Source organism: Moschus berezovskii, chromosome 10 (genome assembly GCF_049115385.1).
Source record: "Moschus berezovskii isolate FMDL1 chromosome 10, NW_MosBer_1.0, whole genome shotgun sequence".
NCBI lineage: Eukaryota > Metazoa > Chordata > Mammalia > Artiodactyla > Moschidae > Moschus > Moschus berezovskii.
This window is the reverse complement of record NC_142469.1, coordinates 102,193,596-102,215,379: the sequence shown is the minus strand read 5'-3', so window position 1 is coordinate 102,215,379 and position 21,784 is coordinate 102,193,596. Positions and strand designations below refer to the sequence as shown.

The 21,784-nt window shown below is 53.7% G+C and overlaps 2 protein-coding genes across 6 annotated transcripts in view; one reads left to right on the top strand and one right to left on the bottom strand.

The window, feature by feature from the left end:
- Positions 1–17,023, top strand: part of EZR (ezrin) — a 45,448-nt gene extending 28,425 nt beyond the window's left edge. The window contains exons 7-14 of the mRNA XM_055433087.2: positions 430–576; positions 9,240–9,336; positions 12,945–13,108; positions 13,285–13,415; positions 14,063–14,223; positions 14,553–14,645; positions 15,795–16,034; positions 16,124–17,023. Coding sequence (XP_055289062.1) covers positions 430–576; positions 9,240–9,336; positions 12,945–13,108; positions 13,285–13,415; positions 14,063–14,223; positions 14,553–14,645; positions 15,795–16,034; positions 16,124–16,288 — 1,198 coding nt within the window. The 3' untranslated portion in view covers positions 16,289–17,023. The remainder of the gene's footprint in view (positions 1–429; positions 577–9,239; positions 9,337–12,944; positions 13,109–13,284; positions 13,416–14,062; positions 14,224–14,552; positions 14,646–15,794; positions 16,035–16,123) is intronic.
- A 548-nt stretch (positions 17,024–17,571) lies between these two features.
- The window catches only part of SYTL3 (synaptotagmin like 3), a 100,034-nt gene continuing 95,821 nt past the window's right edge, over positions 17,572–21,784 (bottom strand). For all 5 annotated transcript variants that reach the window (XM_088840869.1, XM_055433085.2, XM_088840870.1 and 2 more), the window contains 4 exons: positions 21,380–21,485; positions 20,258–20,363; positions 18,927–19,132; positions 17,572–17,932 (listed from right to left, as the gene is read on the bottom strand). In XM_088840869.1, the coding sequence (XP_088696995.1) occupies positions 17,823–17,932; positions 18,927–19,132; positions 20,258–20,363; positions 21,380–21,485 (528 nt within the window). In that variant the 3' untranslated portion in view covers positions 17,572–17,822. The remainder of the gene's footprint in view (positions 17,933–18,926; positions 19,133–20,257; positions 20,364–21,379; positions 21,486–21,784) is intronic.

Below are 21,784 nucleotides of genomic sequence, written 5' to 3'. Positions count from 1 at the left end.
GGAGGCTGTCCTGTTGTCCTCTCGGGTACTGGCAGCAGCTTTGATGATGTCTTGGCCCCTGCAGTTCACGGGCAGTTTGGGTCTCAGAGACCATGTGTCCTTGGCCTTTCCTCTCTGACCCGAGCATCTTCTGTGCTCCTCGTGAGGTGGATCGGGGAGGGCAGGGGGGGAGCAAGCCCTTGGGCCCCCTGAGGCATCACGTGGGCGGCCGGGAGACAAGGTCATGCCCAGCAACAAGGTTTTACAGGAAGTTCTCTGCATACAGAGGAACCAGTGTGATCCAGTTCGGTCCTTTCCTAACATGTGAAGGGTGTCAGTGTCCAGGACGGCTGGGGGCCCGCTCGGGTCACAGACTGGCAGAGGGGCCGCAGTGGAGGCGCTGGTATAACTTGCATGAGGCTCACGCCCGTGTCTGCTCTCCCCACGTAGAGACAGCGCCATGCTGGAATACCTGAAGATTGCCCAGGACCTGGAAATGTACGGGATCAACTATTTTGAGATAAAAAACAAGAAAGGAACAGACCTTTGGCTCGGCGTTGATGCCCTTGGACTAAATATCTATGAGAAAGACGATAAGTGAGTCGAACTTTATATTATCTTTTGTTGGTGGGGTCATTGGGCCTGGAAACAATGCAGGAAGTGGCAAATATGCACGTGGGTTACTTTCAGAGTATTTACCCAGCAACTGATCGGCCCAGCGTCTGACGCTTAAGGGCTTCGCAGCTGTGATGTGGCCATGTGGAAGGTTGGTTCAGAGGCGCGTGTTCTTCTCTCCTGTTATTTCTCTCTTAGCCTGTCTGTCAGCCCAGGTAGCACGTGCTGAGGGGCTCAGCAGGGGGACCACCAGGGTCTGTGACTTCAGGCTCTGGAGCTTCTGAAAGACAGAACTGAGCTGCAGGAGGGCACCCCACCCCCTCCTCTGAGGCTGCCCACAGCTACCAGCTGGCAGTGCTGGGCAGATTGAGGTTTGTGCTAATCCGGCCAAGAATATTTGTGATCCTACCGAGACCTTAAGATTCTGTAAACAATAGCCTTTATGTACAGACAATTTAGCTAAATCCTCAACTTGCAGGAGGTATCCGATTGCCTCTCAGAGTGTTAATGTTTGTTGACTGGGCTCTTCTGCAATGCAGGGTCGGTCCACCCCCCGCCTTGACTTCCTTTGCCCATCCCTGTGGTTACGAACTCTGCACAGATGCCTTTTTCCTGCCAAGGAGCTGGATTCACAGAAAAAAATTGTTCTGATTGAGCGAGGGCGAGTTTTCCACGGCAGGTCCCTGCTCCTTGGTCTTGGAGTGGTAGCTCCCCCATCTTACCTGCTCTCATGTTAGTGGTCTCTGCTCCCCCATGCCCCAGGTACGCTGCCCCCCACCCCCCACGATCAAGAACAGACCAGCACTGATTTTGACAGATGATATCGTATGTAGGGTTGTTTGGTCACTCAGTGTGTCCAACTCTTTGCGACCCCATGAACTGTAGCCCATCAGGCTCCTCTGTCCATGGGATTCTCCAGGCAAGAATACTGGAATGGGTTGCCCTTTCCTCCTCCAGGGGATCTTCCCGGCACAGGGATGGAACCTGTGTCTCCTACATTGGTAGGCAGGTTCTTTACCACTGAGCCGCCAGGGAAGCCCAGTGTCATCTGTAGAATCCGCTGTAATCCCAGTATGCTTGCCAGAACCCAGGGTGCAGAACCCTTTCTCCTGGGGGGTGGGGTCTGTGTCGGACATTCCCCGCCCCTGGGCCAAGGCCCCAGAGTGGACAGAGAAGCGCCTTTATCCACCTACCAGAAGGCGTGGTGCCAATCAGACGACTCTAGTTCCACTTAGGCCATGGCTCGCTTAGCAGAGGAGCGCAGGGACTCGTCTGAGGACCCAGAAGTGAGTCCCTGAGGACTCTGGGTGCACTCCTTCTGCTGGACCCAGGCGTGACAAGCCTGGATGAGTCAGGGTCTCAAGACCAGTCCTAGGGGAGCACCACGGCCTCATGGGAACATGCGTGGGAAACTGCCTCTGTCACTGAACTCGGCTCCTGAATAAGCAGATCTTGTAACATAGCCACAGCCAGGTCTGTCCCAACAGGTTTTTCAAGCTGCGGGACACCGCCAGGGGCAAAAACTTGCTGCTGTCAGCTCGTCACCATGCCTGCCCACCCACGTAAATGCCCGTTTCCTCCGAGGAGAAACCTGAGTGAGCCACTTGGCTCCCCCAGCCTTGCCTCTCCCCTCCGGCTCCCACCCATCCCCCAGCTGAGCTGTGAAACGAGTGGCCTCTCAAAGGGTCTTCTCCCTGAAGAAGACCCTGGGGGGCATGGGGTGCGCCTTGCTTCCCCCGCTCCTGCGGGCAGGACAGTTCTTCCGTAGTCAGAGCTGTACTCCTTTGAAGACAATACTGGCCAGTCCCTTCCTCGGAAGAGCAGGAGATTGTGGCTGGGTCTGAGGAGTGCGGTGACGGCACTGAGCTGTGGTGAAGTTGTGTTAAAGGCTGCCCCTCAGCCATGGAGCTGACAGTGGACGACCATGAGGGCCTGGAGCACTGCTCAAGGGAGAAATCTGCTGTGTCCCGTGCGTGTTGGGTGACAGAAACCTGGTGTACCTTGCAGATACGTGCTAAGTCACTTCAGTTGTGTCTGACTCTTTTTGCAACCTCATGGATTGTAGCCCTCCAGTCTCCTCCGTCCGTGGGATTTTCCAGGCAGGAATACTGGAGTGGGTTGCCATTTCCTCTTCCAGGGGATCTTCCTGACCCAGGCATCAAACCCACATCTCCTGTGGCTCCTGAATTGCAGGCAGATTCTTTACTGCTGAACCACCAGGGAAGCCCTGCAGATAAGCAGGTGTCTTTACTGAAAAGCTTATCCTACTTAGTATTAAACATGCTGGGATGGGGGATATTTCTTGGGGTCCCTTTTCCATTGTGTATATAACAGTCAAGTAGAAGCACGTAGGGCAGGAAGCACTTGTCTTTCTTTCTGTAAACCCTTGATCCAGAGTGGAGAGGGCGTGGGGCGGCATCAGTCTGGGGCAGGGAAGGTTGAGATTAGCGGTGTGACAACTGCCCGGCCAAAAACAAAACCAGATCAGAGGAGCCTGATCTGCCGCAAGCTCTTGGGCCTTCTGGAAGCCCTCTTTCCCCAGCCTCGTCCCTCCCAGAGCTCACCCCTCTGGGCCTCTGTGTGGGTTGGGGCTGCAGCAGGAGTGGATGGGGATGAGATGAAGGCCGGTGTCTCTCCCTTACATTGCTATTGCTCACCCAGGCTTGTAATCACACATCCTGCTGTCCGTTTCTGTTGATGAGCGTTAGAAATGATGTTTCACCATTTAAAAATACGTAATTCTTTGCAGTTTCTAAAAATCTTGCTCCCAGGCAGGTATTCTCTCCAGTGGAGAGGGGCACTGGTATTACATCTTTGCGCCTTATTTATCGTTGGTGGCTTACCTGCATCTCCGAGGAGAGCAAAAAGGGACTCTGTGACTCATGAGTTTTGTGGATTCACAGGTGTGTCAGGATCACAGTTGTCAGACCGTCCTCTCCTTTCTGTCTTTGGTACCCCAACGTGAACACGAAACAGATTTTATTTTTTGAATAGCTGGGTTTCTGACACAAGTTTGTTTCCACACAGACCCCTCCAGAAAGAGTTAGAGCACCTCTAAAAAGGTTTAAAAGCCCAGCTCAGATTGGCGAGAAGAGACTTTGGACACGTGGTGGGGGCACCTTGGTGGCTGTTAATGTGGCGGAGCGGGCGGCAGAAGCAGGGTACAGGGAGCTTTCGGACGCTCCGACCCCGCAGAGAGGGTTGGTCCCTCCTGATGGGGAGGGCAGGGCCGGCTTAACCAACTTTTCCTCCACGTAAATGTGTGGGCAGACCTTCAGGCTCATCGCCACCCGGGGAGGTGACTTGGCGGTTCTGCCTACTCTTCCTCATCTCTGAGGCCCAATTTGATCTCTAGCCCATCCTCCCAGCAGACCTTTCTAAACTCCTCCAATGAAAATTTTCAAATGAACTGCAACACAGGAAGTATTTTACAGTGAACCCCACGTGCCTGCAGCCAAGGTTCCTCTGCTGGCATTTAACCCCTTGCTCTGTGATGCCTCCCCCCCGTCCACATGTCACTGCCTTCTGTCCCCACACCCTCCTTTGGACACGTTTCAAAGTAGATTGTAGGCGTCTGTATCCTCGCCCCACGGTGCCTATTAGTTACTAGAGCTCAGTCCGTTTTGTGGCTTCCCAGGTGACTCAGAGGTAAAGAATCTGCCTGCCAGTGCAGGAGACGCCAGTTCGATGCCTGGGTCGGGAAGATCCCCTGGAGAAGGAAATGGCAACCCACTCAGTATTCTTGCCTGGAGAATTTCATGGACAGAGGAGACTGGCTATAGTCAATGGTATCATAGTTAGACACGACTTAGCGACTGAGTAGTAGTATGGTGTTTATTTTTTGTTTTGTTTTTTTTGATGTAAAAATTTAAACAAAATTCACAATTCTTGAGTGCTTATTTGCTGATATTAGACACACACATGCCTGCAAATTCTTGTCATGGTGTGGAACGTCATCATCACCATCTGCTTCGTGTTTTGATTTTTTCTTTTTTTGGCCGTATCGCACGGCACGTGGGATCTCAGTTCCCCGACCAGGGATCGAACCTGTACCCCTGCATTGGAAGCTCAGAGTCTTTAGCCACTGAACTGCTAGGGAAGTCTCAGATTAAAAATTTTTTAACTATTTTTTCACTTTGAAACCATTTCAGACTTCAAAAAGTTTCCAAAAATAGTAAGTGCAAAGAACTCCCATATGCCCTTCTCCAGACGCTGTTCAGTTGCTTGGTCTTTGTGTCCCCGTGGACTGTAGCCCCTCGGCCCCCCTCTCCATGGGATTTCCCAGGTGGGTTACCATTTCCTCCTCCCGGGATCTTCCCGACCCAGGGATCGAATGCGCGCCTCCTGCCTTGGCGAGTGGATTCTCCACGGAGCCGCCGGGGGCCTCTCCCCATGTTAGCATCTCACATAAACGGGGTCGAGGCATCACAGTCAGTGTGTTCACCCTGATACGCGATGCTCTAAGTCTGTGGACGGTCTTCCCATGGTTTCAGTCATCCACTCATGTCCCCTTCCTGCCCAGGATCTGCCTGGAGTCCCACCTGCATTCAGGTGCCACCCTTACCTCCCCCCCCAGCCCCCACCCACAGTCTCCTTCCATCTGGGACAGTCCCGCAGTCTGTCTGTCACAGCCTTGACACCTGTGAAGAGTACTGACGTTGACTCTTTAGAAAATCCCTCACCTTGGATCTGATCCTTTCCCACGATGAGATCTGAGGTTTGCACTTTTGGCAAGAATCCCACAAAAGTGCTGCTGTGCCCTTCCATGTGGCATGTGATGTTGGAATATCCTGCTTCTGGTGTTGGCTTGAATCTCAGGTCAAGGTGACATCTGCCTGGCTTTCTGCAGATACTCTCCTTTTTGGGATCGATAAGTATATTTAGGGGAGAGTCCAGTGAATATCCTATTTATTATACTTGCATCTATTAATTCTACATCCATTGTTGAGACTTTCATGAAACAGTTATTACTGTGGTATTTGAGAAGTGATTTTTTTTTTAAGATATTCATTTTGTTTGTAGATATTAATGGAATTCTACCGAAAGGAGCCACTTTCTCCTCTCCATTTATTGTTTAGTTACTGATATTAATATGGACTCATGGGTATGTGTTATTTTGTTGCTCAGATTGTTTGAGATTTGCTTTATGGAGCTCCTTTGAGTTGGCTTCTATGCCCTCCTCTGACCCCAGATTTTCAAGTCACTTCTTCCTTTTTGGCACCTCCAGATGTCTCAGACCCTGCTCCAGCGCTGGAATTGGCTGTTTCTCCAAAGAGCTCTGGCTCCCTGTTATTCTCGAATTATACTTAAAAAAATTTTTTTTATGCCTAAGTAAGGACAGACTGGGTGTTCATTGGAAGGACTGATGCTAAAGCTGAAACTCCAATACTTTGGCCACCTTATGCGACGAGTTGACTCACTGGAAAAGACTGATGCTGGGAAAGGTTGGGGGCGGGAGGAGAAGGGGACGACGGAGAATGAGATGGCTGGATGGCATCACCGACTCTGTGGACATGAGTTTGAGTGAACTCCGGGAGTTGGTGATGGACAGGGAGGCCTGGCGTGCTGTGATTCATGGGGTCGTGGAGAGTTGGACACGATTGAGCGACTGAACTGAACTGAAGGACAGACTTGGATTTCCCAGGTGGCGCAGTGGTAAAGAATCTGCCTGCCAATGTAGGAGACATAACAGATGCGGGTTCGATCCCTGGGACGGGAAGATAGATCCCTTGGAGGAAGACATGGCAACCCACTCCAGTGTTCTTTCCAGGATAATCCCATGGACAGAGGAGCTACAGTCTATGGGGTCAGAAGGAGTCGGACATGACTGAGCACGTGCACAAAACAGACTTATAAATCCTTTAGAAATCTCTGTGGGTCTTTTTCTGTTTGTGTCCTGTAAGTAAACTCAAAAAAGAGAAAAAACCTTTGTTGGCTTACAATTATCGTCAAGAATTAAAGGAGGTTAACTCAGGAGTGAGAATTTTTGCGTTTAGTCCTTATCTTTGTCCCTACAGTCATATTTATGGAGACTCTAAATTGTTATGTGAGGTTTCAGTCTTACAAAGGTAAACTTTGCAGGTAAAGCAGAAGCTGGAGGCCATGGAGACGGGGTGCCCACCTCTTGAGAGAAACATGCCTGTCTAGCCTGAAGGTCCGAGTTTTCCGTGTTCGAAACTGTTTGGAGAGACCCAGATAAAACTAGGAGCCAGAGACGAAATCATTGGCTGTTGAAAGTTCAGGGCGTTGGAAGCCCAGTCCGCAGTGCTGACTGCACGGCTGAGGCTGGTTCCAGCGCCTCTGCCCTTCCCAGCACACTGGCCATGTGTTCTGGAGCAAAGTGTTCTGAAGCAGCCGATGCCTGCCTGGGGTCTCTCCTCCACAGCTTTCCTGTGGAAGGACAGAGGCTGACGTCCATGGCAGGGACAGATGATGTGCTGAGTTCCTTTCCAGTGTTCAGAGACCTGTAAACAAAATGACTGTAAATGATAGGGCTTCCCCGGTGGCTCAGCAGTCAAGAATCCGCCTGCCAAGTCAGGAAACTCGGGTTCAATCCCTGGGTTGGAAAGATTCCCCTGGAGGAGGAAATGGCAACCCACTTCAGTATTTTTTCCTGGGAAATCCCATGGACTGAGAGCCAGGCGGGCTACAGTCCTTGGGGTTGGCAAAAGAGTCATTCATGACTTAACTACTAAACAACAACATTATATATCTCATATATGATGATTGACTGAACAGACTCCCTGCATGCTTTTTTGAGTGCTGTGAAGCGTGTTAACCAGATGCATTTCAAGGGGCACTGGTGGTCCTCTAGGAGAACACTTGCAAAAGGTTGCGTACCAGAAGGGCTTGACCCTTAAACACAGCCTGGCCAGTGCCCTGACTCCCGGGTCCCAGAAGAGGCTTAGGGGCCCTCTCCCGGCCTTCAGAGGCCACCCCCACTGCTTTGACCCGGCTTGTGTCGTCATAGCAGGACCTACATTGCCCATCCATTTTTGGTTAAATATGCTGGTAGGCAGTGGAGGCCTCTCCGCCCTTTTTCTTTCCTAAATTGGAGGTTTACGGCTTATCGGCAAGGACTGTTTTTGACAGCAGCATCTTTGAAAAATGCCTTGAGGATCTGTCCTTACTTCTGGAAAGGTAAATGTGTTGCAAGAATAGGGTGGAGGACTCTTTTTCAGGCAAAAGCCGGAAAAGGGCTCCTGGTGCCTCCCAGAAGGAGAGGAGGGGCTTTGTTTCCCCTCTGGGGAGGGGGGATGGTACCCTCCCATCCATACCACCCTGGGTGGGGCTGTGTCTCCCAAGGAGGAAAAAAGAATAGGGTGGAAATTATGAAGTTTGTGGAGCAATGTGGTCTTAAATTCATACAGTGAGTCTTCCCAGGAATGCTCATTAAAAACCCAGAGTTTCGGCCAGTGGTGATGGAGTAGGACCGCAGTGGGGCTCTCGTTAGGGCGTGTGATCCAAGCGCTGGCCTGGAGCGCGTCCAGGAAGGCGTCTGGCCAGCTGGGAGGATGTGCATCAGTGCAAATGAGAACCAGAGGAGTGGATCCGCAGCAAGCGCTCAGCTCACCAAGGTGTAACAATTGTACGTGCAAGAGCACCCAGCATCAGAGCACCCGAAGGCAGACGGGTTCTGAAGGGAGAAACATCTATACAGTGACAGGCGGCTTGAACACCCCCACTCGCAGCGATGAAGTGACCACCCAGACACAATCGGCAAGGAAACCATGCCGAGCCCGTTCCTTCTCCGTTGGTGAGCAGCTGCTCTGGGTAGAGCGTGTATGGGAAAACAGGACATGCTCTTGGCCATCAGATGTGTACCTGCCTGGTTTTCAGAGAGCTCAGCAAGAATGCAGTAACTAATGTGAATCATACAAGAATAGTTTGTGTAGCAGAAGGGACGGCACCTGGAGAGGAAAAGGGCTGTCGAAAGAGGGAGAATGAGCCGGCCTGAGCTGCAGGTCCGGGACTGGTGGGGGTGGGGGTGGAGACCCTTCCAGGCAGGGGGTGGCAGGCAGTGAACCCTGTGTGGATAGGATGGGCTTAACCCAGCTGCTGGGGCTCGGTTAGAAGGCCCTCGGATACTGAGTTAAGGACTGTGGGCTTCATCTGTAGAAACCAGGTGGGGTGAGGGCTGTGTTGGCATTTTTGAGGAAAGGAATGGAGTGACCGAAAGGGACATTCATCAGACAGGCAGACAGGAAGTGGGGTTCTGGCGACAAGGGACTTGATTAGGCTGCCGGCGCGTGACAGGTGTCAGGGTGGTGATGTGGGAATGAATTGCAAAGGATGGTTGTTAAGAGAGGTTTCAAAGGATGGAAGGATGTGCCTGGTTAGGCATCCAAGTTGACCTCAAGATTACAAGCCAGGAGGCTGGCCGCAGTCACTGAGAAAGACAGACGTGTTAAATAGGAGCGTTATCCGGGCCTCGTAGAGCTTGATGCTCACTGACCCCCACCTGGTAGCTCGCCCAGCACAGGTGGCAGCGGTCTTGGCTGTGATGGATATTACACGTTGTAATTCTTGGACTCGCTTTATGCTTTTTGTAATTGAACTAAAAACAATTAAGAATGGGTTTGCAAACCTTTCTTAGCCAATCCAAGTACGCATCTAACTTCTCCCACCTTTTTTTTGGACCTTAGGTTGACCCCAAAAATTGGCTTCCCATGGAGCGAAATCAGGAACATCTCTTTCAATGACAAGAAGTTTGTCATCAAGCCCATTGACAAGAAGGCTCCCGTAAGTCCACTTCAGTTGCCGTTTCTGTTTTTCATTCTGGCAGCCAAATGCATCTCCAAGATAACAGATCTCTGTGTGTGACAGGGAGCCAGTGCTTTCAGAACCACCTGTGGAGGGGCGGGTGGGCAGAGGGGAGGAGTTTCTCTTCTACTTGGAAGTCTGTTCTTAAAAAAACTGCTGCTCGAAGGAATTCTCTTACGCTTCTTAGAGCCTGTTGTGAATTTTACCAAAATTACAGTTCGGAAAAGGACTTCGTGTGTTGGATAATTTTGGTTCCATAGTTAACAGTGTTAGGCTGGGAGACACGTCTGGGAACCCTCCTGGACTTGGCCTCGCTTGCTGATAGCTAATGCTCAGGGGACAGCGTGTGGCATTGCTGTCCAGCTGTTCCTCCCATGGGGGTTAGTCCTAAGGGGAAAACAGAGGTCTGAACACCATGGGGTCAAGTATTGTCCTTATTGAGAGACAGTTTCAGTACTCCTGCTGTTTGCAGACTCTTGACTCCTCCTCCATGGGTAGTTGAACAGTTGTTACAAATGAAACAAGCATTTGATACAGACTCTCAGGCACCATGGTTACAGGTCGCATTAATATGCAGCACCACGAACCGAGGCTCATGGTGTACCCGTGTGATGTGGGCACTGACCTGGGGCGGCGAGGAGAGCCTGCGACCCGTTACAGGCTGCACCTGAGACGCTACTGAGTGTTCAGAGCCTTTTTTAAGAAGTTCACGGACAGAAGCAGGAATTCTACGTAGACCGTTGAAGAATTAAGTTGCATGTGCTTTCAAATTGGATTTAAGTTTAGCTTTTGCAAAGCTGGAAGGATATAATCATAAACTCCCAAGCATAGGCAATTGTAATGCACTGGGTTGAATTAACCGAGTGTACTTTTACCATAATCTGGTTTTATGTGAAGCCGTCACTTAAAGGGGAAAAAAGGGAGAAGCCTTTGCAGGTCGCGTGCCGCGTGTCAGGTGTGACTCGAGGATGGTGGGCACAGCGGAGCAGGGCGGGTCCCGCCCCGTGAAGTATAGACGCCCACGGAGAGATGAGACGGAAATGAGGGACGTGCCCTCTGGCAGTGGAGTTAACAGCCTAGTTGCACAAATCCGGATGGAGACAAGAGGTGGGGGGTGGCCAGCGGCTTCAGATGGCTGGGTTCAGGGCTGGGGGCTCATGGAGGAGGTGGTCTCCGCTCAGGCACCTTGTGGCATGGTGGAGTAAAGGTCTGGTTTGGAGGAACGAGTGAGTCCCTGAGGCCCCCAGACCTCCCAGGGCTGCTTTGCCTAGTCTCAGGCTTTGTGCCTGGGGTGGTGGAGAATTTCCAAGTTTACACTTTTACTTAGAAAAGGAACCCCAAAGGTCACCTTACTACACGGGGAGGGATCCCTGAGCCCATGTGGAGGGCTGAGCCCCAGCCCCACGCCCTGGCCAGGCAGCTCCTCCTCCCGGCCGGCGGCTCAGATGCAGCAATCTGGGGCCACGTGTTGACCCCTGTGTTGGGACCTTCTGGTCATGAATGGTCAAAGCCCTGACACAAGGGTGGCCCTGCTTTGGGCTCAGACAGCTGGCTCCCCTTGGAAAAGGGCCTCTGGTTCGTGCCCACGGAAAAAGCAGAAGGGTGGAGACCTGCCCTTGACAGCAGGTCCTGCCCAGCCGATCTAAGCAGGGGCAGCCCAGAGGCTCACCTGCTTCTTTGGGGCCTTGGATTCACTTTCCTTGAGCTTTCCTGGTTTCCGTTTTGAGGATCTCGTTCTCTGCCAGAGTTAGACAGCCTGCCCCAAGTTGCATGAGGAGGCCTGGGCTGGACACGTGGATTTAGAAATCTCTGAATATTAGCCTTTAGTTTTTAACTTGAAGTCAGAAACTGGCCACCCTCAAAGGCAGCGCAAGGCATTCCCTTGCCTCCCACGCATCTCGCCATCCCCAGCACCCACAGGCCCTGCGTCCGGGCAGCTGTATGCTCCGGGGAATGTCACCTGCAGTTCTGACCCTAGATTTTTTTTTTTCTTTAAGTGACATTTTTCATTAGTTTCTTTGCAAATACTTGGGAACCACAGCCAGGGCCCATCTGGGTAGCACGGCTGTGCAGTCAGGAGAGGTGGCTTTCCCCTGTGTAACAGGAGAAAGGTGGGTAATATGAATACCTGTTTCTCCCTGCTCCTTGGGAAACCCGATGACTTAATAACAAGCATGTGAAACCCCAAGGAGAACCCTGTCCAGGAAGTCCGTGGGCTCTGGGACTTGCCACCAGTCCCTCCCCAGCGTTTGGGGACAGGTGGAGAGACCGAGTCCTAAGGAGGTCCTTCCTGGGCATGTCGACCAGCTTGCCTGGCAGGCTCCTGTAGGCTTCAGGAGTCCTGGGGACGTGCAGCACTGGTCCCTTATTTCAGACCACCCGCCCCTGTTCCAGTCTCGGCGTCTGGAAGCAGAGGGTGCTGTGGTTCCCAGGAGCAAAGAAAGCAGGAAGAAGAAGCAGATAACTTTAACTTTTAGGCAGAATTTCTAAACCACACTGTCCCTCTGTCACCTCTGTTAGTCACACTGGTGACCAGGAGCCAAGAAAGAAGACTCTGTGTCCCAGACCCATGCGGTCCCAGAGTCGCTGTGATTTCTGTTGTTTTCAAGAAGGCTTTCCAGTAGCGGTGTTGTAAGGCAGCCCGAAGTCTGAGCCAGGCGTTTCTTGTATCAGCCAGCTTTCACTGTCCCAGACGCCTTTCCCATTCCCCGGGAATATTTTGTGACTCAGTCCTGACAACAAAGCTGCTGATTGTACAGCTGAAGACAATGAGGCTTTCCGAGCGGTGGAGGGACTTGCCCAGGGTCATGGGGTCAGACACGGCAGGGCCGCATGAACTGTCGCCTGGCAAATAGGTGTTCACTGGACACCCGTAAACACAGAGCATGGGTTTGGTCCTGGCAAGGTAGAGGTGAGCAAACATGGCCCAGCGCTCCAAGAGGCTGTCTCAGGGTGGAAGATAGCAGGACAGGCCAGCAGGGTGAGGTGCTGGCAGCCCCCGTGGCCGATGTCTCCCATCAGCTGCAGTGGGCACTGAAGTGACAGCCATGGTGGAGGAGAAGCGAGCTGGGGGTGCTGTGGCCGCTGGCGTGTGGGATTGGACACGACAGGCCGAGGAGGGGGACCGTGGAGGCCTGCTCCGGGTGAGAGTGCAGCTGAGGGGAAGGGGGCTCAGCCCAAAGGCCTTCACGTGCGCCAGGCTATTGGTACAGGGTCCTGGAGCTGCCTGGCTCTGGCAGTGCCGGGAAGTGAAAGGTTGAGGTGGAGACGGAAACTCAAATAGGAGAAGTTGTCCAGGCAAGAATCGGGGATGGGGGCCACTGGGGTCTGGAGAGGTCAGAGGAGGAGGTCAGCCGCTGGTCCAGCCGTGGGGTTCCGGTGTGTCCCTCTGCTTGTCCTGGAGGATGCTCGCCCCCTGGCACCGAGGACACCCGTCCCCACCGCCTCACCCCCGCTGGGGTCAGCGGCTTTCCCTCTCTCGTGCCTTTTACACGAGGAATCTAGAACTGGGTGGGGTCGGGTTTGGGAGAAGCAAGCCAGAGGCCCGGAGTCCCCGAATCAAGAGTCCGCCCCGCTCTGTCCCGCAGGACTTCGTGTTCTACGCCCCCCGCCTGCGGATCAACAAGCGGATCCTGCAGCTCTGCATGGGGAACCATGAGCTGTACATGCGCCGCCGGAAGCCCGACACCATTGAGGTGCAGCAGATGAAGGCCCAGGCCCGGGAGGAGAAGCACCAGAAGCAGCTGGAGCGGTGAGGGGCGGGGCGACGGGAGGGGCGGGGCCCCCTGAGGCGGGGAGCCATCGGGGCACCTGGGGTCAGTGCTGTCACCAGTGTCCTGCCGGCTGGACGGGCCTGGGGCTGGTGAGGGGCAGGGACGAGCAGGCTGCTGTGTGGACACCATGCTTAGCTTCCCCTCCTGGAAACAGGCAGCAGTTAGAAACCGAGAAGAAGAGGAGAGAAACCGTGGAGAGAGAAAAAGAGCAGATGATGCGTGAGAAGGAGGAGCTGATGCTCAGGCTTCAGGACTACGAGGAAAAAACCAGGAAGGCTGAGAAAGGTGGGCGGGGCCTCCTGGGAGGAGGGGCTCGGGTTGTGATGGGAGGGTCGGATAGTGAGCTCACAGGCAACCCAGGGGGACCCCTCTCCGTTAAGCTCACACCCAAAGTAGAGACTTGCAAAAGAGACACGATAAAGTGGTTATTTGGTTTAGAAGCTAGTTCTGTGGGTTCTGTGCCAAATGCTTCTGGACGTAATCCTTTTAAATTTCCCCGGGGTTGGTGGGGTGAGGTTTGAATTATCCCCCTGTTCCTGATGAGGATGCAGAGGTTCGCGGAGGCAGAGCACTCTGCCGAGTTCACCCGAGCCGTGCTGCACGGCCTACCTTCTAAGCCGAGAGCTGGGCGAGCGGTTCTGATCTCTTGAGTTTGATGAGAGCAGCCGGTCGAGGGTTCAGCCAGCCCAGAGGGTGGGTGGGTGGGGTGTCCTCACCCTGGGGATGTGTTCCTCTGAGCCCTGAGGAACCAGTTGCCCAGTGCTCCCCGCAGGGTCTTTGGGAGGAGTGGCCCCAAACCCCATCCCCTACTTCGCAGCATAGAGGGGATTCCTTCCTGGGTCCCATCTGGTCCCCTAGGGGGAAATCTGGGCAGGACTTGAGGGGTCCCTGACCGCACCTCGAGCGGCTCTGGTTCTGCGCTCTCTCTCTAGAGCTCTCTGACCAGATCCAGAGAGCGCTGAAGTTGGAGGAGGAGAGGAAGCGGGCCCAGGAGGAGGCGGGGCGCCTGGAGGCTGACCGCCTGGCCGCACTGCGCGCCAAGGAGGAGCTGGAGAGGCAGGCAGCCGACCAGATCAAGAGCCAGGAGCAGCTGGTAGGAGCCGCTGGCCTCGTGCTGAGTTACGGGAGGCTGCCCCTGGGGACTGGCAGAGTGACACCTGCCTGATGATCATTTGTACATTACGGCGGGGCTGTAAAGTGATCTGAGGGTGTAAGGTGGCCGGTGGGAGGGAACCCCGCGGTGGTTGGCCTCGGGTGGAGGAGAGTGGACACGGCAGCCCTGGTGAGGTGCAGCCTCAGACACAGCTGGCGATGGACCCTGCCAGCCAGGGATGGGGCACCATCTACCAAACTTTGTGACCCTTCACGAGTGGCATGCTGAAACCGTTCCGGAAATAATCTGGGCTTCTGTTCCTTCCCCAGGCCACGGAGCTCGCAGAGTACACTGCCAAGATCGCCCTTCTGGAGGAGGCGCGGCGGCGCAAGGAGAACGAGGTGGAGGAGTGGCAGCTCCGGGTGAGCGCGGGGTGCTGGCGGGGGCATGGGGCGGGGGGGTCAGCAGGGGACAGTACCCCCGGGCTCAGGATGCCCTATCAGGAACTAGTTTTAAGTCAGATTACGTGGTTGCCCCCAGGACGGCCAGAGTCCCCTTCTGCCGCTCGGAATATGCATCCCTGCGGTGCAGGGGAAGACCTGCACCCTGGGGGTTTCCAGTCCCCACAAGTCCAGCTCTGGCTACTCCTTCCTGTGCGATGGGTGGGCGGCCTCACCTCTGAGGCTCGGTTCCCCATTGCAGAGCCAGGACGAGCACCACCTGGCTTGTGCTGCGCCCCACCCCTCCCCCCTCAAGAGGTTTAGTTGGTTGGTTGGCTGTAATAGAACCACATCCCTCCTGCCACCCCAGATTACACTGTTCCTGGGGGAGCTGCCATCTAGTTCGGAGGGTAGACTTCTGCCAGGCTGTAGGGCTCCTCCCCTATCACCAGCCTTTCCTCACCTGCGGTGGCCCCCTCCCCTGCTCTGCGTCACCCCCATCCCTCAACCTGAGTCGTGTCCAGAAGACTCTGGTCCTTGGGTTTTTGAAGAAAGTGCTCAAGTATTAAATGAGAGAAATGGGTCACAAAACAGGTACAAACTAAGCACATCTCCAGGGTCAGGTTGGTGGTGCAGTGCGCAGCCCTGCCCTTGCCCCCCTGAAGCTGCTAGAAGGATTATGGGGTGAGGAAGGGTGTGAGCCAAGCACTGAGAGGCAGGGAGGAGCTTGATAAGCAACGCCCACCTGGCCACCGGGGGAAGGTAAAATCCAATATCAAAAACCCTTCAGTGGCTGGAGGGCTTCATCATATTTTTTTCCAAAGTATATACAATAAGCATAGACAGGGACTGTAAAGAAGTTACAGTACTTAGAAAAGTGTCTGCGTTCTCTTGGTGCAGTTGACCCGGGGGCGGCTGCACAGAGGGTGGACCGGCCCCCAGGTCAGCCAGAGCCTGGCCCTCCGCCCGGCGCTGCAGCAGCCCGCCGCATCCAGCCGGCGGGGAAAGGGAGGGCACAGGCTCTCGCGCTCCGCACTGACAGTGGGCCTTCAGTTAAAAGGTGGTTCTTAAGGATTCAAGCCCGAGGTTCTCTGTGAAAGTTCTCACCTGCCTCTCAACCTGCTTCCAAAGGCCAAGGAGGCGCAGGATGACCTGGTGAAGACGCGGGAGGAGCTGCACCTGGTGATGACCGCGCCGCCGCCGCCGCCGCCGGTGTACGAGCCGGTGAACTACCACGTGCAGGAGGGCCCGCAGGAGGAGGGCACGGAGCTGAGCGCCGAGCTGTGCAGCGAGGGCATCCTGGACGACCGCAACGAGGAGAAGCGCATCACCGAGGCCGAGAAGAATGAGCGCGTGCAGCGGCAGCTGCTGGTGAGGCGGGGACGCCGCGGGGCGGGGCGGAGGGGCGCCCGGGCCGCCACGGGCCCCTCGAGCTGACCGCGGGCCCCTTCCCGTTGCAGACCCTGACCAGTGAGCTGTCCCAGGCCAGAGACGAGAACAAGCGGACCCACAACGACATCATCCACAACGAGAACATGCGGCAAGGCCGGGACAAGTACAAGACGCTGCGGCAGATCCGGCAAGGCAACACCAAGCAGCGCATCGACGAGTTCGAGGCCATGTGAGCGGCGGCCGCCCGCCCGCCCCGGCCCTCCGCCCCCGGCCTCTCCCCGCTCCGGGTCCTTCACCGAAAGAGCGGTTCGCCTCAGTGGGACCGGCGGCAGTTTCCCTGGTTTATTTTTCCCAATTGTATCATAGTGCCAAACAGGCCTGATTCTCATTTTTATTTTTATTGAATCACTTCCTGTTTTTTTTTTTGCTTGGAGCAGGACGAAATCAGTTAAGGAAAGATGCCTGTAAAGTCTGAAATAACTAACTCCTCCATGCTGGCATGTGTGATACGAGATTCAGTATAATTAAAACCACACCGTGGCTTATATTCTGTGCCATACTTTTTTTCTATCTGAAATTAGCCAAAATTGATTTTCTTCTTGATTTCTATGAAGGATTTCCACCTCTGTATATGTTTCTTGAAGGGTGAAAAGTTTGATGCACTCCCTTACCACACCATTTCCTTCCTCCAGGCCTTCAGTTCAGTTGACGAAATCCTGTGATCATTCGATCCCTCAGGATAAACAATGCTGGATACTGTACTCTGGATAATTCTATTTTTTTTTTTTTGCTTAACAGGTAGAGGGCTACACTGTTGGACTCACACACCTAAATAATGATCAGCTATAGAGTATAGTATTTATATGTAAGCGATAACGTGGGTTTGTAACATTAGTTTAAAAAAGGGAAAGTTTCATTCTGTATATTTTGTTACCTTTTACAGAATAATAAAAGAATTCCATATTAAACACCATGGCCCTGAATCTGACATGACCTGAGGGCAGTGAGGAGGCTGGTCCACTGCCGTCTTCACATCTGGGAAATGACTTCTTTTTTTTTGGTCTTGCTTTTAGTGTTCTTTGTGTGTGTAATTGACTGAGCAAATTTGAATTTTCTATCAGAGCTGCTTATTTGCAAAAGACACACAGGCTGTTCTGGTAATTCAGACACCAGCTGTGAGGGCCCTTCTGACCTGGACAGGTCCTTCCACAAGCAGAACCTGCTCTGACCTCTTCCCGTTCACGAGCACGTCCATGAAGAGCCGGTAGCTGTCCGCTCATTCCTGGCCTTCCCGTCCAAACACCGTTCTGTCCTTTCTCCATCCCGCCATCTGCACGGCCTGGCAGCTGCGCTGAGAGGCCGACATCCCTCGGGTGACCCTTACCTTACTGAAATGACTCCCATGGGGTCAGCTGACCGCCTCCGGAAACAGTTTTCCACAGCCAAGGGGGGAGGAATTAAATATTCACCATGTTCTTTCCTCTTTGAAAGACGTAATTTCACTGTTTGCTAAGGGCAGGGGGACCAGGGTACCTGGTGAACATTTATTGAAATCTGGTCATTTTGTACATCTCTCAAAGCAGACAACCAACTTGAGACTCAGGAACAGATATACATTGATGATTGATCTGTTTAACTTAAATACACACAGAAGGGTCTGGAAGAACACCTCAGTGGTGAGCTGGCTACAGACGGGCAGGTTCACACTCCTGAGGGACCCCCGCCCGGCACGTGCCCACACCCAGGCCCGCAGCATGTGAACAGCAGTCAGTGCAGGGTGAGGGTCATGTCTGTCCATAGGTTGGGGCTGGAAAGAACTTTCTGCCACTGGAGCGTTGTCTGTGAGCTTGTGTGTGTGCCGCCCGGCAGGTCCTCCTCTGTGTAAGCAAAGGGACAGGTTAGTGATGGGGCTACAGGTTGGTGATGGTGGCTGGGGGGTGCCCACCTTCTCAGCAAAGTGGAAAGTACTTTTTCTCTGCAACTTCAGACCAGATGAAAACGTGCCCCGCCAGTAAGGGAGGGAGAGGACCCACCCATAACAGCAGGTGTGGACATGTTCAGGTGTCCTCCCCAGGGGCCGAGAGGCCTCCAAAAGCCTGGGGCTTCTTCCCTGCAGCGTGGAAGTGAGGAGAGGACAGCTTTGGGTTCTTTCTTCCAGAAGGGGGTCGAAGGTCTTAATACAGCACCATGGCTGCAGATGGGCGGAGGGCCAGGCTAGCTTGCGGAGAGGAGTTGCCCTCCGTGAGAAGACAGTGCCATGGACAGGGTTCCTTTTAGGACTAATCGAACCGTGAGTCTGGTTTCTCCCCAGTGGTCTCAGAGGCCCTGGGAGTGTTTTGGGAACCTCACTGCCCCAGGAAAAGCCAGCAGCACTCGCTGAGTGAGACTGCAAAGCATCACCCTCTAGTCCCTCTTAATGAGATCGTTTCTGAATCGCCATTTGTTTGGGTTAAGAAGATATTCTCCTTTAAGAAAATAATCCTTTCATGATTGGCACCAGAAACAAAAGCAAAGGCTGTACCCAGCCCATTTTGAGACCTGTAACTTTTTGTTTCTTTAGCAGATCTAAATCCGATTTAAATCATTGAAATACTTTGCTGTATTATCGCTCAGTTGTAAAAACTAGACTAACTGCCATTTATGGTGGGCAAGGAAATGGCAACCCGCTCCAGTATTCTTGCCTGGAGAAGCCAATGGACAGAGGAGCCTGGCAGGCTGCAGTCCATGGGGTCGCAAGAGTCAGACAGGACTTAGTGACTAACCCACCAGGCAGTTTCAAAGCTAGTTAAGTTACCTGCCACCATGGAAACACTGTTTTTCTTTCTAATGGTATGAACGTTAGGACGGTAACTAAAGATCAGACAGACTTACTGGAACCAAGCCTGGCACCTCCCAGGAAGCGGTCATTGATCCCGAAGGCGGCCTGGTCCCAGACGGTCAGTTCTAGGCTGGACTGCCTCAGCTGTGCAGGGGTGACGCCTTTGAAAACGAAGGAATGCTTCCACTGGGGACAGGCTTGCTTCTTCAGGACAGGGGACTTGAGTCTCAACCTCTGCTGGTCTGGCAGAGTGAGACAGCTGCACAGGGAAACAGATTCAAAACCCCGTAAGCTCTGCCCGCCGCACGCCCCCACTCCCTGTTGGTACTTGCTCCTTGGTGAGACCAAGTGCTCAGAAAGTGCTCATAGACCCACCGCAGAACACAAATCGTAAGCGAGCATGGGAATTTTGAGATCTGGCTCTGTGATCTCTCACTAGGATGTTCCAACTTTCAGGGTCGAATTCTGCTCCAAGGATTAAGGGTGCTTTGGGATTCTAGGCCGCGTGGCCCTAGTCTTAATCTGCCTCCTTGGTGTGACCACCACCAGGCTCGTCAGGCCTGCGACCCAGGGAGCAGCACTCTATACACACATTCTCTCTTCTAACCCTGTTCTCAGACAAAAGAAATCCAGGAGGGCTAAGTCAGTCGCTTGCTCAAGGCCGTGCAGATAAGTGGCAGGCTTAGGACACTAGCCTGGACAAGGTAAGCCGTCATTTTTCCATTATATCACTGACTGGGGCTTTAGCAATTCTATGTAATTATTCACAGTGTTTGCTTCACTTTTGGAGATACTGTTAAACCCATAGTGAATGAGACAGTCATCCCATCTTACTGCTAATCCAAGAGGAGATGTCAGTGTTAAGCTAAATTAACATTTACTAACCGTACTGCTTTCTCCATGTTCCCCTTAGTCACCAGTGCGTCACCGGTGTCACAGTAAGGGCTGATAAGATTTGGGTTTAGTTTAAAATGTACTCCAACTCTAGCTTCAGCATGCCTGAGTGCCACGAATTCTTGGAAACTAGTCTTTAACACACATTATGTTGGGTTTTCATAGGAAAACTAAGATAAGTTTAAAGAGGTTTACAGTTTTGGTGTCCCCTTACAGGGACGATGCCACATGTGTAATGAAAGCCAAAGTGTGTCCGACTCTTTGCAACCCCGTGGACTGTAGCCCACCAGGCTCCTCTGTTTATGGGATTCTCCAGGCAAGAATACTGGAGTGGGTAGCCAGCCGTTCCCTTCTCCAGGGGAACTTCCCAACCCAGGGATTGCACCTGGGTCTCCTGCATTGCAGGCAGATTCTTAACCATCTGAGCCACCAGGGAAGCCCTGCCTGTATGTGTAATGGTCATCAATAAATAATGATTGATTATACCTACCCCTTAACAAATGAATTTAAGGTGCCATCTGACCGCACAGGTAGATTCTTGGCTCCCAGCACCACCAAACAGAGCTGACCGTTCTGTGATGGCTCGTCTCCTGTCCCTGGAAGGAAAGCTGGCATTTACCATCAACCCGACTTCTACAGCATGCAAGACCATCCCCTCAAACTGGCAGCTTAACCAGAGGATGTGTTAATAGCCCCCAGGTCCCCAGCGTGAGAGAGCAGAGGACCACGTCCACCACGTGTGGCCTCTCTGGCCCTGCTCACATGCTGCCCACTGCATCATCAGAAGGATTCAAAACCCAGGCACCCGGCAGCTGCCAAGAGGCATGAAGAGCCAAGGAGAGAAGGAGGCAGGAGCTTTGGCCAATTGTAGCCAGTGGGCTGGGGAAGAAGAGACCTCTGTCCGGGGGCTGCGATGACCACATGGTGTGAGCTACTGGTTTGCTTGGGGCCCTGCAAGCGTGGGCAGTAGAATTCCCTCTTCTGTCAAAGAGGAGATCACTAACAGGGAAGCCTGGTGTGCTCCAGTCCACGGGGTCGTGGGGCTTAGTGGCTGAAAACAACACTGCTGGTGACGCGGAGCTGCTTCCTCCCCAGTCTTCGCCCTCCACCTCACTGCTTTCCTGTGCCCCTGTTATCTGAGTCAGTTCCACCTCGTGAAGCAGAGGACCTTGAACCCTCCTCCTTTCCGAGCAGCCACTGCCCACGTGGCCTGCGAGCAGGGAGCCGGTCACTGGGAGCCTGGCAGGCACTTCAGCCTGGAGCTGGAGGCGAACTGGATGTTAATGTAGCTGTCAGTCCACAGAGGGCCACGGCCAGACTGTTTCTCTGGCGAGAAAGCGTGCGAGCCGGCCGCCTGGGAGGAAGCCCCCAGGCAGGAGGCGTAAGAGCCCGTTGAGTGGGCATCTCACGCCTGATTTTGGTCACTGATTTCCCTCCTAAGTCGAGGGTCCAGAGAAGCAGGCCGGGCTTCACGGGTTTGGTGGGTGTTCCTGGAACACAGGCTCAGGGGGCAGCAGAAAGGAAAGGCTGCAGCCTCTCAGGCCGTCTGCTGCCCCAGGCTCAGGAACAGTGACAGCGAAGGACAGATGCTTGCAGGCAGGAGACCACCCACCTTCTGGAGCCTCCTGGAGCTCTCTGGGCCCTGCAGGGAGGACCAGCTTGGCCCGGACTGCGAGTTCTCCGTTATTGGTGGGAAGGCTGTCTTCGGATTTCTCTGCCTGCGGGATATGAGACAGAGCTCAGAGGCAGGGACTCCCCAGCCCCCAGAACCTTCTGGACTCCTCTCATTGTCTCAGCACTGACCATAAGTGTCCCCTTCCAACCTCCCCCTGCCTACCCCATCCTGGCAAAGCCTCTGCAGGCCTGGGAGAGCCCAGGAATGGGGGCAGGAGGTGCACCAGCCTCCCACCTGGCAAATGAGTGAGTGGAAAGGTTTGGGGAGGGGAATGGAAGCATCCAGATTCATTCTGGCCCCCCAGCAGGGACCAGCCTCCACCCTCAGCTTCCAGAAATCTGC